General features: G+C 45.4%; 1 protein-coding gene across 1 annotated transcript in view; it reads left to right on the plus strand.

The window, feature by feature from the left end:
- The first annotated feature begins 1,820 nt into the window (after positions 1 to 1,820).
- Positions 1,821 to 16,388, plus strand: part of LOC133549083 (uncharacterized) — a 28,145-nt gene continuing 13,577 nt past the window's right edge. The window contains exon 1 of the mRNA XM_061894199.1: positions 1,821 to 14,722. Within this exon, the coding sequence (XP_061750183.1) occupies positions 2,092 to 14,722 (12,631 nt within the window). The 5' untranslated portion in view covers positions 1,821 to 2,091. The remainder of the gene's footprint in view (positions 14,723 to 16,388) is intronic.

Here is a 16,388-nt window from a genome sequence, read left to right on the forward strand (position 1 = left end):
CTATATTTCTAACAAAGACAAATCATTATTTCTTATAGATTTTCCAGGACAAAATTTTTTAAAGAAATTCAAAAGACTTTGAAATAAGATTTAAATTGGATTCTACACATTTTCTAGATTTGCCAGAATAATTTTTTAAAATTTTAACCATAATAAGGTTTTCAGAAATATTATTCGTCGAAAAAACAGAAGCTAAAATGAAGAATTAAATTAAAATGTATTTATTATTCTTTAAAATAAAAAAAAAATGAATTTACTTGAACATTGATTTAAATCGTCAGGAAAGAAGAGGAAGGAATTTAAAACATAAAAAAGTGTTTAAAAAACCTAAAATAATTTTTAAGCTTGTATTTTTTCTCTAAAATTGTCTTTCTGAAAGTTATAAGAAGCAAAGTCCATCCATCCATTTTCTACCGCTTATTCCCTTTTGGGGTGACGGGGGGCGCTGGCGCCTATCTCAGCTAGAATCGGGCGGAAGGCAGGGTACACCCTGGACAAATCGCCACCTCATCGCAGGGCTAAGAAGCAAAGTAAAAAAATAAATGAATTTATTTAAACAAGTGAAGACCAAGTCTTTCAAATATTCTATTTAAGTTTTGTCTATCTTAGAATTAAAAATTATTTACTAGCTTGCTTGTAAATAAATAAAATGTAAAAAAATAGAGGCAGCTCACTGGTAAGTTCTGCTATTTGAGCTATTTTTAGAACAGGCCAGCGGGCGACTCATCTGGTCCTTACGGGCTACCTTGGTGACCCTTGATCTAATTATTTGATTTTCTACAGCGTACATAAAAAATACTCATAGTTTATATATACACATTTATATACATACTGTATATTATTCACCATTATAAGCGGCCCCATAACTGTGATGTGGCCCTCAATGAAAATGTTGGTCTGATTGATTGATTGATTGAAACTTGTATTAGTAGATTGCAGAGTACAGAACATATTCCGTACAATTCACCACTAAATGGTAACACCCGAATAAAATGTTCAACTTGTTTTATTTTAAAGAATAATAAATACATTTTAATTTAATTCTTCATTTTAGCTTCTGTTTTTTCGACGAATAATATTTGTGAAATATTTCTTCAAACTTAATATGATTAAAATTTTAAAAAATTATTCTGGCAAATCTAGAAAATCTGTAGAATCCAATTTAAATCTTATTTCAAAGTCTTTTGAATTTCGTTTAAAATTTTTGTTCTGGAAAATCTAGAAGAAATAATGATTTGTCTTTGTTAGAAATATAGCTTGGTCCAATTTGTTATATATTCTAACAAAGTGCAGATTGGATTTTAACCTATTTAAAACATGTCATCAAAATTCTAAAATTAATCTTAATCAGGAAAAATTACTAATGATGTTCCATAAAATCTTTTTTTAATATTTTCAAAAAGATTCGAATTAGCTAGTTTTTCTCTTCATTTTATTTTTGGTTGAGTTTTGAATTTCAAAGAGTCGAAATTGAAGATAAACTATGTTTCAAAATTTAATTGTAATTTTTTTCGTCTTTTCTCCTCTTTTAAACCGTTCAACTAAGTGTTTTTTTCATCATTTATTCTCTACAAAAAACCTTCCGTAAAAAGAAATACCCTTTTTTTTATATATATATAGATTTTTTTATTAAAGGTAAATTGAGCAAATTGGCTATTTCTGGCAATTTATTTAAGTGTGTATCAAACTGGTAGCCCTTGGCATTAATCAGTACCCAAGAAGTAGCTCTTGGTTTCAAAAAGGTTGCTGACCCCTGGTTTAATTGTACTGTAAACCACTGGCAGCTCAGTCAGTCATATTTGCAGTTTTTTTTTTTTTACCATATATAAAATTAAATAAATAGTCAAGTTTTATATTTTATTAATACTCTAGGTGGGAGTTAATCATGGGTGAGAGGAGCGATTGTGTTAATTTCAAGACACGAGTGCACATCCATCCTCTCCTCTTCTTACATTTGTTTTCACTTGTGTCCCTCCTAAAACGTTTGGCTCTCCTCCGCTCCCCGCCCACCTCCCTGCCTCCTCACTGACCGGGGTGGGTGTATTTGACTCTCCCTGCCTCCTCTTCTCCTCTCACTACCCTCGCTCTGAAATGAGGTTAACAGCGCTCTGCGTGTGCGGGACCCTGCTGGCCTTCTCCAGCCTCTCCTGGACGTCTTTGGGGGATACGCCGGGGACGGCGGGACTCAACCCCTGCGTGGCCGCCCTGACGGCTGATGGGCCGTGCGGACCGGAGCAGGCGTGGTGCCCTTATGTCTTGAACCTGCCGCCGTTGACCGTCCACTTGCCAGAGAAGCTGCGGGAGCTGGAGGCCATGGTTAAGGAGTTGCAGATTCTGAAAGACGACGTGGAGGAGCTGAGGAAGATGTGCGGCGACTGTGGAGGAGACGGACACAGGTACGTCAAAGGGGGACACTCTGAGATACTTCGGGACACAGGTGGGGATTTAGGACGGATGTATCTGGTAGGAGACAAGAAGCTAAAGTGCATGGACACACAACTTTCTGAGGAAGTACCAGACAGTGATGAAACAAAGGAGGAAAGGATACAAGCTGGGAGAGGGATCAAGGACCACGGGAGGCATACGAGCAGGGATCTGGGGCAGATCTGGGATGAAAGGAGAAAGGAAATGGAAAGGGGGACACAAGTGCAGGGAAGTAATGAGAAACCACAACAGCCGGAAAACACTGAGATCAAGTCCACTAAAGAAGGGGAGGAGAGTGTGCAGAGAGAAGGAGATGGACGACCCGGCAAAGACTTTGTGGGGATCAGTCCGATTTCTGTGTCGACATCCATTGGAAAGAAAATGGAAAAGGGGAGACAAGTGCAGGGAAGAAATGAAAAACTACCACAGCCTGAAAAAACTGAGCTCAAGTCTACTAAAGAAGGGGAGGAGAGTGTGCAGAGAGAAGGAGATGGACGACCCGGCAAAGACACTGAGGGGACAGACTTTGTGGGGATCAGTCCGACTTCTGCATCAACTTCCACTAGAAAGAAAATGGAAAAGGGGATACAAGTGCAAAGAAGTCCTGAGAAACCACAACAGCCGGAAAACACTGAGATCAAGTCCACTAAAGAAGGGGAGGAGAGTGTGCAGAGAGAAGGAGATGGACAACCCGGCAAAGACACTGAGCAGACAGACTTTGTGGGGATTAGTCCGATTTCTGTGTCGACTTCAACTAGAAAAAAAGAGATGGAAAGGGGGATACAAGTGCAGGGAAGAAATGAGAAACCACAACAACCGGAAAACACTGATCTCAAGTCCAATAAAGAAGGGGAGGGTAGAGAGAAGCATGTGCAGGGAGAAGGAGATGGACAATCTGGCAAAGACACTGACAGGACAGACTTTGTGAGGATCAGTCCGACTTCTGTGTCAACTTCCACTAAAAAGAAGATGGAAAGGGGGAGACAAGTGCAGGGAAGTCATGAGAAACCACAACAGCCGGAAAACACTGAGATCAAGTCCACTAAAGAAGGGGAGGAGAGTGTGCAGAGAGAAGGAGATGGACAACCCGGCAAAGACACTGAGCAGACAGACTTTGTGGGGATTAGTCCGATTTCTGTGTCGACTTCAACTAGAAAAAAAGAGATGGAAAGGGGGATACAAGTGCAGGGAAGAAATGAGAAACCACAACAACCGGAAAACACTGATCTCAAGTCCAATAAAGAAGGGGAGGGTAGAGAGAAGCATGTGCAGGGAGAAGGAGATGGACAATCTGGCAAAGACACTGACAGGACAGACTTTGTGAGGATCAGTCCGACTTCTGTGTCAACTTCCACTAAAAAGAAGATGGAAAGGGGGAGACAAGTGCAGGGAAGTCATGAGAAACCACAACAGCCGGAAAACACTGAGATCAAGTCCACTAAAGAAGGGGAGGAGAGTGTGCAGAGAGAAGGAGATGGACAACCCGGCAAAGACACTGAGCAGACAGACTTTGTGGGGATTAGTCCGATTTCTGTGTCGACTTCAACTAGAAAAAAAGAGATGGAAAGGGGGATACAAGTGCAGGGAAGAAATGAGAAACCACAACAACCGGAAAACACTGATCTCAAGTCCAATAAAGAAGGGGAGGGTAGAGAGAAGCATGTGCAGGGAGAAGGAGATGGACAATCTGGCAAAGACACTGACAGGACAGACTTTGTGAGGATCAGTCCGACTTCTGTGTCAACTTCCACTAAAAAGAAGATGGAAAGGGGGAGACAAGTGCAGGGAAGTCATGAGAAACCACAACAGCAGGAAAACACTGAACTTAAGTCCAATGAAGAAGGGGAGGAGAGTGTGCAGAGAGAAGGAGATGGACAATCCGGCAAAGACACTGAGGGGACAGACTTTGTGGGGATCAGCCCGACTTCTGTGTTCACTTCCACTGGAAAGAAAATGGAAAAGGGGAAACAAGTGCAGGGAAGTAATGAGAAACCACAACAGCCGGAAACCACTGAGTCCTATGAAGAAGGGGAGGAGAACGCAGAGAAGCATGTGCAGAGAGAAGGAGATGGACAACCCGGCAAAGAAACTGAGGGGACAGACTTTGTGGGGATCAGTCCGACTTCTGCATCAATTTCCACTAGAAAGAAAATGGAAAAGGGGATACAAGTGCAAAGAAGTCCTGAGAAACCACAACAGCCGGAAAACACTGAGATCAAGTCCACTAAAGAAGGGGAGGAGAGTGTGCAGAGAGAAGGAGATGGACAACCCGGCAAAGACACTGAGCAGACAGACTTTGTGGGGATTAGTCCGATTTCTGTGTCGACTTCAAGTAGAAAAAAAGAAATGGAAAAGGGGATACAAGTGCAGGGAAGAAATGAGAAACCACAACAACCGGAAAACACTGAGCTCAAGTCCAATAAAGAAAGGGAGGAAAGAGAGAAGCATGTGCAGGGAGAAGGAGATGGACAATCTGGCAAAGGCACTGAGAGGACAGACTTTGTGAGGATCGGCCCATCTTCTGTGTCAACTTCCACTAAAAAGAAAGTGGAAAAGGGGAGACAAGTGCAGGGAAGTAATGAGAAACCACAACAGCCGGAAAACACTGAGCTCAAGTCCACTAGAGAAGGGGAGAAGAGTGTGCAGAGAGAAGGAGATGGACGACCCGGCAAAGACACTGAAGGGACAGACTTTGTGGGGATTAGTCCGACTTCTGCGTCGACATCCATTGGAAAGAAAATGGAAAAGGGGATACAAGTGCAGGGAAGAAATGAGAAACTACCACAGCCTGATAAAACTGAGCTCAAGTCCACTAAAGAAGGGGAGGAGAGTGTGCAGAGAGAAGGAGATGGACAACCCGGCAAAGACACTGAGGGGACAGACTTTGTGGGGATTAGTCCGATTTCTGCATCAACTTCCACTAGAAAGAAAATGGAAAAGGGGAGACAATTGCAGAGAAGTCCTGAGAAACCACAACAGCCGGAAAACACTGAGCTCAAGTCAACTAAAGAAGGAGAGGAGAGTGTGCAGAGAGAAGGAGATGGACAACCCGGCAAAGACACTGAAGGGACAGACTTTGTGGGGATCAGTCCGACTTCTGTGTCAACTTCCACTAGAATGAAAATGGAAAAGGGGATACAAGTGCAGGGAAGTCATGAGAAACCACAACAGCCGGGAAACAATGAGTCCAATAAAGAAGGGGAGGAGAACGCAGAGAAGCATGTGCAGGGAGAAGGAGATGGACAATCCGACAAAGACACTGAAGGGACAGACTTTGTGGGGATCAGTCCGACTTCTGTGTCAACATACATTGGAAAGAAAATGGAAAAGGGGAGACAAGTGCAGGGAAGAAATGAGAAACTACCACAGCCTGATAAAACTGAGCTCAAGTTCACTAAAGAAGGGGAGGAGAGTGTGCAGAGAAAAGGAGATGGACAACCCGGCAAAGACACTGAGGGGACAGACTTTGTGGGGATCAGTCCGACTTCTGCATCAACTTCCACTAGAAAGAAAATGGAAAAGGGGATACAAGTGCAGAGAAGTCCTGAGAAACCACAACAGCCGGAAAACACTGAGCTCAAGTCCACTAAAGAAGGAGAGGAGAGTGTGCAGAGAAAAGGAGATGGACAACCCGGCAAAGACACTGAGCGGACAGACTTTGTGGGGATCAGTCCGATTTCTGTGTCGACTTCAACTAGAAAAAAAGAAATGGAAAGGGGGATACAAGTGCAGGGAAGAAATGAGAAACCACAACAACCGGAAAACACTGATCTCAAGTCCAATAAAGAAGGGGAGGGTAGAGAGAAGCATGTGCAGGGAGAAGGAGATGGACAATCTGGCAAAGACACTGACAGGACAGACTTTGTGAGGATCAGTCCGACTTCTGTGTCAACTTCCACTAAAAAGAAGATGGAAAGGGGGAGACAAGTGCAGGGAAGTCATGAGAAACCACAACAGCCGGAAAACACTGAGATCAAGTCCACTAAAGAAGGGGAGGAGAGTGTGCAGAGAGAAGGAGATGGACAACCCGGCAAAGACACTGAGCAGACAGACTTTGTGGGGATTAGTCCGATTTCTGTGTCGACTTCAACTAGAAAAAAAGAGATGGAAAGGGGGATACAAGTGCAGGGAAGAAATGAGAAACCACAACAACCGGAAAACACTGATCTCAAGTCCAATAAAGAAGGGGAGGGTAGAGAGAAGCATGTGCAGGGAGAAGGAGATGGACAATCTGGCAAAGACACTGACAGGACAGACTTTGTGAGGATCAGTCCGACTTCTGTGTCAACTTCCACTAAAAAGAAGATGGAAAGGGGGAGACAAGTGCAGGGAAGTCATGAGAAACCACAACAGCAGGAAAACACTGAACTTAAGTCCAATGAAGAAGGGGAGGAGAGTGTGCAGAGAGAAGGAGATGGACAATCCGGCAAAGACACTGAGGGGACAGACTTTGTGGGGATCAGCCCGACTTCTGTGTTCACTTCCACTGGAAAGAAAATGGAAAAGGGGAAACAAGTGCAGGGAAGTAATGAGAAACCACAACAGCCGGAAACCACTGAGTCCTATGAAGAAGGGGAGGAGAACGCAGAGAAGCATGTGCAGAGAGAAGGAGATGGACAACCCGGCAAAGAAACTGAGGGGACAGACTTTGTGGGGATCAGTCCGACTTCTGCATCAATTTCCACTAGAAAGAAAATGGAAAAGGGGATACAAGTGCAAAGAAGTCCTGAGAAACCACAACAGCCGGAAAACACTGAGATCAAGTCCACTAAAGAAGGGGAGGAGAGTGTGCAGAGAGAAGGAGATGGACAACCCGGCAAAGACACTGAGCAGACAGACTTTGTGGGGATTAGTCCGATTTCTGTGTCGACTTCAAGTAGAAAAAAAGAAATGGAAAAGGGGATACAAGTGCAGGGAAGAAATGAGAAACCACAACAACCGGAAAACACTGAGCTCAAGTCCAATAAAGAAAGGGAGGAAAGAGAGAAGCATGTGCAGGGAGAAGGAGATGGACAATCTGGCAAAGGCACTGAGAGGACAGACTTTGTGAGGATCGGCCCATCTTCTGTGTCAACTTCCACTAAAAAGAAAGTGGAAAAGGGGAGACAAGTGCAGGGAAGTAATGAGAAACCACAACAGCCGGAAAACACTGAGCTCAAGTCCACTAGAGAAGGGGAGAAGAGTGTGCAGAGAGAAGGAGATGGACGACCCGGCAAAGACACTGAAGGGACAGACTTTGTGGGGATTAGTCCGACTTCTGCGTCGACATCCATTGGAAAGAAAATGGAAAAGGGGATACAAGTGCAGGGAAGAAATGAGAAACTACCACAGCCTGATAAAACTGAGCTCAAGTCCACTAAAGAAGGGGAGGAGAGTGTGCAGAGAGAAGGAGATGGACAACCCGGCAAAGACACTGAGGGGACAGACTTTGTGGGGATTAGTCCGATTTCTGCATCAACTTCCACTAGAAAGAAAATGGAAAAGGGGAGACAATTGCAGAGAAGTCCTGAGAAACCACAACAGCCGGAAAACACTGAGCTCAAGTCAACTAAAGAAGGAGAGGAGAGTGTGCAGAGAGAAGGAGATGGACAACCCGGCAAAGACACTGAAGGGACAGACTTTGTGGGGATCAGTCCGACTTCTGTGTCAACTTCCACTAGAATGAAAATGGAAAAGGGGATACAAGTGCAGGGAAGTCATGAGAAACCACAACAGCCGGGAAACAATGAGTCCAATAAAGAAGGGGAGGAGAACGCAGAGAAGCATGTGCAGGGAGAAGGAGATGGACAATCCGACAAAGACACTGAAGGGACAGACTTTGTGGGGATCAGTCCGACTTCTGTGTCAACATACATTGGAAAGAAAATGGAAAAGGGGAGACAAGTGCAGGGAAGAAATGAGAAACTACCACAGCCTGATAAAACTGAGCTCAAGTTCACTAAAGAAGGGGAGGAGAGTGTGCAGAGAAAAGGAGATGGACAACCCGGCAAAGACACTGAGGGGACAGACTTTGTGGGGATCAGTCCGACTTCTGCATCAACTTCCACTAGAAAGAAAATGGAAAAGGGGATACAAGTGCAGAGAAGTCCTGAGAAACCACAACAGCCGGAAAACACTGAGCTCAAGTCCACTAAAGAAGGAGAGGAGAGTGTGCAGAGAAAAGGAGATGGACAACCCGGCAAAGACACTGAGCGGACAGACTTTGTGGGGATCAGTCCGATTTCTGTGTCGACTTCAACTAGAAAAAAAGAAATGGAAAGGGGGATACAAGTGCAGGGAAGAAATGAGAAACCACAACAACCGGAAAACACTGATCTCAAGTCCAATAAAGAAGGGGAGGGTAGAGAGAAGCATGTGCGGGGAGAAGGAGATGGACAATCTGGCAAAGACACTGACAGGACAGACTTTGTGAGGATCAGTCCGACTTCTGTGTCAACTTCCACTAAAAAGAAGATGGAAAGGGGGAGACAAGTGCAGGAAAGTCATGAGAAACCACAACAGCCGGAAAACACTGAACTTAAGTCCAATGAAGAAGGGGAGGAGAGTGTGCAGAGAGAAGGAGATGGACAACCCGGCAAAGACACTGAGGGGACAGACTTTGTGGGGATCAGCCCGACTTCTGTGTTCACTTCCACTAGAAAGAAAATGGAAAAGGGGAAACAAGTGCAGGGAAGTAATGAGAAACCACAACAGCCGGAAAACACTGAGTCCTATGAAGAAGGGGAGGAGAACGCAGAGAAGCATGTGAAGAGAGAAGGAGATGGACAATCCGGCAAAGACACTGAGGGGACAGACTTTGTGGGGATCAGTCCGACTTCTGCATCAACTTCCACTAGAAAGAAAATGGAAAAGAGGATACAAGTGCAGGGAAGTAATGAGAAATCACAACAGCCGGAAAACACTGAGCTCAAGTCCACTAAAGAAGGGGAGGAGAGTGTGCAGAGAAAAGGAGATGGACAACCCGGCAAAGACACTGAGAGAACAGACTTTGTGGGGATCAGTCCGACTTCTGTGTCAACTCCCACTAGAAAGAAAATGGAAAAGGGGAAACAAGTGCAGGGAAGTAATGGGAAACCACAACAGCCGGGACCCACTGAGTCCAATAAAGAAGGGGAGGAGAACGCAGAGAAGAATGTGGAGAGAGAAGGAGATGGACAATCCGGCAAAGACACTGAGAGGACAGACTTTGTGGGGATTAGTCCAACTTCTGTGTTCACTTCCACTAGAAAGAAAATGGAAAAGGGGATACAAGTGCAGAGAAGTCATGAGAAACCACAACAGCCGGAAAACACTGAGTCCACTAAAGAAGGGGAGGAGGACGCAGGGAAGCATGTGCAAAGAGGAGATGGACAATCTGGCCAAGCCACTGAGGGAACAGACTTTGTGGGGATCAGTCCGACTTCTGTGTCAACTTCCACTAGAAAGAAAATGGAAAAGGGGAAACAAGTGCAGGGAAGTCAAGAGAAACCACAACAGCCGGAAAACCCTGAGTCCTATGAGGAAGGAGACGAGAACGCAGAGAAGCATGTGGAGAGAGAAGGAGATGGACAACCCGGCAAAGAACCTGAGGGGACAGATTTTGTGGGGATCAGTCCGACTTCTGTGTCAACTTCCACTAAAAAGAAGATGGAAAGGGGGAGACAAGTGCAGGAAAGTCATGAGAAACCACAACAGCCGGAAAACACTGAACTTAAGTCCAATGAAGAAGGGGAGGAGAGTGTGCAGAGAGAAGGAGATGGACAACCCGGCAAAGACACTGAGGGGACAGACTTTGTGGGGATCAGCCCGACTTCTGTGTTCACTTCCACTAGAAAGAAAATGGAAAAGGGGAAACAAGTGCAGGGAAGTAATGAGAAACCACAACAGCCGGAAAACACTGAGTCCTATGAAGAAGGGGAGGAGAACGCAGAGAAGCATGTGAAGAGAGAAGGAGATGGACAATCCGGCAAAGACACTGAGGGGACAGACTTTGTGGGGATCAGTCCGACTTCTGCATCAACTTCCACTAGAAAGAAAATGGAAAAGAGGATACAAGTGCAGGGAAGTAATGAGAAATCACAACAGCCGGAAAACACTGAGCTCAAGTCCACTAAAGAAGGGGAGGAGAGTGTGCAGAGAAAAGGAGATGGACAACCCGGCAAAGACACTGAGAGAACAGACTTTGTGGGGATCAGTCCGACTTCTGTGTCAACTCCCACTAGAAAGAAAATGGAAAAGGGGAAACAAGTGCAGGGAAGTAATGGGAAACCACAACAGCCGGGACCCACTGAGTCCAATAAAGAAGGGGAGGAGAACGCAGAGAAGAATGTGGAGAGAGAAGGAGATGGACAATCCGGCAAAGACACTGAGAGGACAGACTTTGTGGGGATTAGTCCAACTTCTGTGTTCACTTCCACTAGAAAGAAAATGGAAAAGGGGATACAAGTGCAGAGAAGTCATGAGAAACCACAACAGCCGGAAAACACTGAGTCCACTAAAGAAGGGGAGGAGGACGCAGGGAAGCATGTGCAAAGAGGAGATGGACAATCTGGCCAAGCCACTGAGGGAACAGACTTTGTGGGGATCAGTCCGACTTCTGTGTCAACTTCCACTAGAAAGAAAATGGAAAAGGGGAAACAAGTGCAGGGAAGTCAAGAGAAACCACAACAGCCGGAAAACCCTGAGTCCTATGAGGAAGGAGACGAGAACGCAGAGAAGCATGTGGAGAGAGAAGGAGATGGACAACCCGGCAAAGAACCTGAGGGGACAGATTTTGTGGGGATCAGTCCGACTTCTGTGTCAATTTCCACTAAAAAGAAAATGGAAAAGGGGATACAAGTGCAGAGAAGTCATGAGAAACCACAACAGTCAGAAAACCCTGAGTCCTATGAAGAAGGGGAGGAGGACGCAGAGAAGCATGTGGAGAAAGAAGGAGATGGACAATCCGGCGAAGACACTGAGAGAACAGACTTTGTGACGATCAGCCCGACTTCTGTGTCAACATCCACTAGAAAAAAATTTGAAAAGGGGAGACAATTGCAGAGAAGTCCTGAGAAACCACAACAGCCGGAAAACACTGAGCTCAAGTCCACTAAAGAAGAGGAGGAGAGTGTGCAGAGAGAAGGAGATGGACAACCGGGCAAAGACACTGAGGGGACAGACTTTGTGGGGATTAGTCCGACTCCTGTGTTCACTACCACTAGAAAGAAAATAGAAAAGGGGATACAAGTGCAGAGAAGTCATGAGAAACCACAACAGCCGGAAAACACTGAGTCCACTAAAGAAGGGGAGGAGGACGCAGAGGAGCATGTGCGGGGAGAAGGAGATGGACAACCCGGCGAAGACACTGAGAGGACAGACTTAGTGACGATCAGCCTGACTTCTGTGTCAACATCCACTAGAAATAAAATGGAAAGGGGGAAACAAGTGCAGGGAAGAAATGAGAAACTACCACAGCCGGAAAACACTGAGCTCAAGTCCACTAAAGAAGGGGAGGAGAGTGTGCAGAGAGAAGGAGATGGACAACCCGGCAGAGACACTGAGAGGACAGATTTTGTGGGGATCAGTCCGACTTCTGTGTCAACTTCCACTAGAAAGAAAATGGAAAAAGGGATACAACTGCAGGGAAGTAATGAGAAACCACAACAGCGGGAAAACCCTGAGTCCAATAAAGACGGGAAGGAGGACGCAGAGGAGCATATGCAGACAAAAGGAGATGGACAATCCGGCAAAGACACTGAGGGGACAGATTTTGTGGGGATCAGCCCGACTTCTGTGTCAACTTCCACCAGAAAGAAAACAGAAAAAAGGATAAAAGTTCAGGGAAGTAATGAGAAACAACAACAGCCGGAAAACACTGAACTCAAGTCTACTAAAGAAGGGGAGGAGAGTGTGCAGAGAAAAGGAGATGGACAACCCGGCAAAGACACTGAGGGAACAGACTTTGTGGGGATCAGTCCGACTTCTGCATCAACTTCCGCTAAAAAGAAAATGGAAAAGGGGAGACAAGTGCAGAGAAGTCATGAGAAACCACAACAGCCGGAAAACACTGAGTCCTATAAAGAAGGAGAGGAGAACGCAGAGAAGCATGTGGAGAGAGAAGGAGATGGACAATCCGGCAAAGACACTGAAGGGACAGACTTTGTGGGGATCAGTCCGACTTCTGTGTCAACTTCCACTAGAAAGAAAATGGAAAAGGGGATACAAATGCAGAGAAGTCCTGAGAAACCACAACAGCCGGAAAACACTGAGATCAAGTCCACTAAAGAAGGGAAGGAGAGTGTGCAGAGAGAAGGAGATGGACAACCCGGCAAAGACACTGAGGGGACAGACTTTGTGGGGATTAGTCCGACTTCGGTGTTCACTTCCACTGGAAAGAAAACAGAAAAGAGGATGCAAGTGCAGGGAAGTAATGAGAAACCACAACAGTCGGAAAACACTGAGTCCAATAAAGAAGGGGAGGAATACGCAGAGAAGCATGTGGAGAGAGAAGGAGATGGACAACCCGGCGAAGACACTGAAGGGACAGATTTTGTGGGGATCAGTCCGACTTCTGCATCAATTTCCACTAGAAAGAAAATGGAAAAGGGGATACAAGTGCAGAGAAGTCCTGAGAAACCACAACAGCCGGAAAACACTGTGATCAAGTCCACTAAAGAAGGGGAGGAGAGTGTGCAGAGAGAAGGAGATGGACAACCCGGCAAAGACACTGAGAGGACAGACTTTGTGGGGATCAGCCTGACTTCTGTGTCCACTTTTCATTACATCCAGTTTATTGATCCACGAGAGACCGAATCAGCTTCTGTTGCACCTAACCTGACCGGGGTTAGTAAGCCTGTGTCCACAACCGCAAGCATTCTTCCGGATAATCCAAGGAAAGATGTACCCTCAACTACCACATTCATTTCTCGTCACGACCCCCTCGCAACTATCTCCCCCGAAGCCACGGGGCACAGCAGGTGGCCGGCCAAACCTGCTGTGAAGCATCTGAAACCTAAGCCTGGGGGGAAACATAAATCCAGCCTCGACAAGTCAAAGGACTCCAAGCATGACCGTATACCGGACATTAAACCAAAACAAGAGCAAAAGCTGAAAAACAAACCTGGCAACGACATGAAAAGGATCCAAATCCAAAGACCTGGTCATAGAACAGATAACCGAACAAGTGATCAAAACCTAAAAATTCAAAAACCCATAAATGTTCAAAATAGGACAACTCAACCCCACCGGGTACCAACTGGTGCAGACTATCAACGACCTGCCACTGGTAAAGAACCAGATCCCCCCATGTGGAATAAAAACTCTAAACCCCAAAAGAGACCTGTTCAACCGAAGCCAAAACCTGACAAAAAGCCCAAAAGTGACACGAAAGATAAATCAAACCAACATTTGGCATCTAAACCAGAGGCGGACTCGGGGAAAATATCTGGAGGGAAGGAATCAATTCATCCAGAGTCTTATTCCGAGTCAGATGACCCACCAGGACCTAAATCCATGGCTAATCCTAATCAAAGACTGAAACCCAGCCAGAAACTATTTCATTATATTGCAAAGCAGGTGCCCAGACCTAACCAAAAACAGCCCAAGTCTGACATGAAGCTGAAAGCTGGCCCAGGACTTCAACCTAATCAAGAACCTCGGTCGAATGTCACACTTGAGCTTGATCGCCAATCTGGGTATGATCAAAGTCCTGCTACACAACCCAAGGGGGAAAGACCACCAAGTAGACCAACGGTGGATCCAGGAACAGCAACCCCCAAACCCCACTATCCTATTGATCAGACTGTGGACCCGCAGTCTACTTCTAGTCCAGTGCAGCAGAGGACTAATATGACTCATTCCCCAGAGTTCAAACGCGGCACCGTGGATCCAAACCCCGTCCACCCGGTGAGCCCAAACAGCAAGCCGGCGTTTGATCTGACGCCACAAACAACCAGTCAACCGCCATCGATACCAAGGTCAACAACCCCAGTCACGCACCAGCGTGCGATTCCCAACACAAATCCAGCCTCCTCCGGGCCAAAGTCTACATTACGTCACTCGGCAGAGGAGCAAGCCGCCCTGCAAACTATCTCCATCTCAACAACACCCGCCCTCCAAACTATCTCCATCTCAACAACACCCGCACCAGGCACCAACCCTGACTTACTGGCCCCGGGAGGAGAGTCGTCAACATCCAGCGCACGCGAGCTGCGCGTGAAAATAAACCAGGTGGTCGCCGCATTCTTCAACCTTAGTCTGGGTCCTAAGGAGCTGCCTGAGGACCAGGAGAGTGGACTCAGGACCGCGGGCGGGTCCCCTCTGCTGACTCCATCTCAGGGTAAGAGACAACACATAAATACTGCTTATTTGTCTTTTAGGGGAATGTTTACCTTTTCAAGGTTCTCTGTTTTTGTATGGAATAATTTAAATATGATGATTTTAATCTACATGAAATACCGGTACTATAAAAAACGGTACTATACCCTGTTTGAAAAATTCCCGTTCCCCATTTTTTAATTAAAAAAAAAATGTTTTAGCAGCTAACATCCATCTGCGGTCGGCAATGTTTTAGCTACTTTTAAATCACTAATCCTTGTCTCCATGGCGACAAATAAACTAAGTTTCTTACAAGTAACATTATCACTGGAGGACAAGGAATAGCTAAACATGCTTCACTACACACCGTAGGAGGATACAGTAGCTCACCGCCGTCACAATGTAAACAAACGCCATAGGTGGATCTACACCTGACATCCACTGTAATGATACCAAGTACAAGAGCGTATCTAGTCGATACTACTATGATTACATCGATGTTTCTTACAAGTAACATTATCACTGGAGGACGAGGAATATCTAAACATGCTTCACTACACACCGTAGGAGGATACAGTAGCTCACTGCCGTCACAATGTAAACAAACGCCATACACCTGACATCCACTGTAATGATACCAAGTACAAGAGCGTATCTAGTCGATACAACTATGATTACATCGATGTTTCTTACAAGTAACATTATCACTGGAGGACAAGGAATAGCTAAACATGCTTCACTACACACCGTAGGAGGATACAGTAGCTCACCGGCTTTACAATGTAAACTAACGCCATACACCTGACATCCACTGTAATGATACCAAGTACAAGAGCGTATGTAGTCGATACAACTATGATTGCATCGATGTTTCTTACAAGTACCATTATCACTGGAGGACAAGGAATAGCTAAACATGCTTCACTACACACCGTAGGAGGATACAGTAACTCACCGCCGTCACAATGTAAACAAACGCCATTCACCTGACATCCAGAGTAATGATACCAAGTACAAGAGCGTATCTAGTCGATACTACTATGATTACATCCATGTTTCTTACAAGTAACATTATCACTGGAGGAAGAGGAATATCTAAACATGCTTCACTACACACCGTAGGAGGATACAGTAGCTCACCGCCGTCACAATGTAAACAAACGCCATACACCTGACATCCACTGTAATGATACCAAGTACAAGAGCGTATCTAGTCGATACTACTATGATTACATCCATGTTTCTTACAAGTAACATTATCACTGGAGGACAAGGAATATCTAAACATGCTTCACTACACACCGTAGGAGGATACAGTAGCTCACCGCCGTCACAATGTAAACAAACGCCATACACCTGACATCCACTGTAATGATACCAAGTACAAGAGCGTATCTAGTCGATACTACCATGATTACATCCATGTTTCTTACAAGTACCATTATCACTGGAGGACAAGGAATAGCTAAACATGCTTCACTACACACCGTAGGAGGATACAGTAACTCACCGCCGTCACAATGTAAACAAACGCCATTCACCTGACATCCAGAGTAATGATACCAAGTACAAGAGCGTATCTAGTCGATACTACTATGATTACATCCATGTTTCTTACAAGTAACATTATCACTGGAGGAAGAGGAATATCTAAACATGCTTCACTACACACCGTAGGAGGATACAGT

This window comes from Nerophis ophidion, linkage group LG03, assembly GCF_033978795.1.
Source record: "Nerophis ophidion isolate RoL-2023_Sa linkage group LG03, RoL_Noph_v1.0, whole genome shotgun sequence".
NCBI lineage: Eukaryota > Metazoa > Chordata > Actinopteri > Syngnathiformes > Syngnathidae > Nerophis > Nerophis ophidion.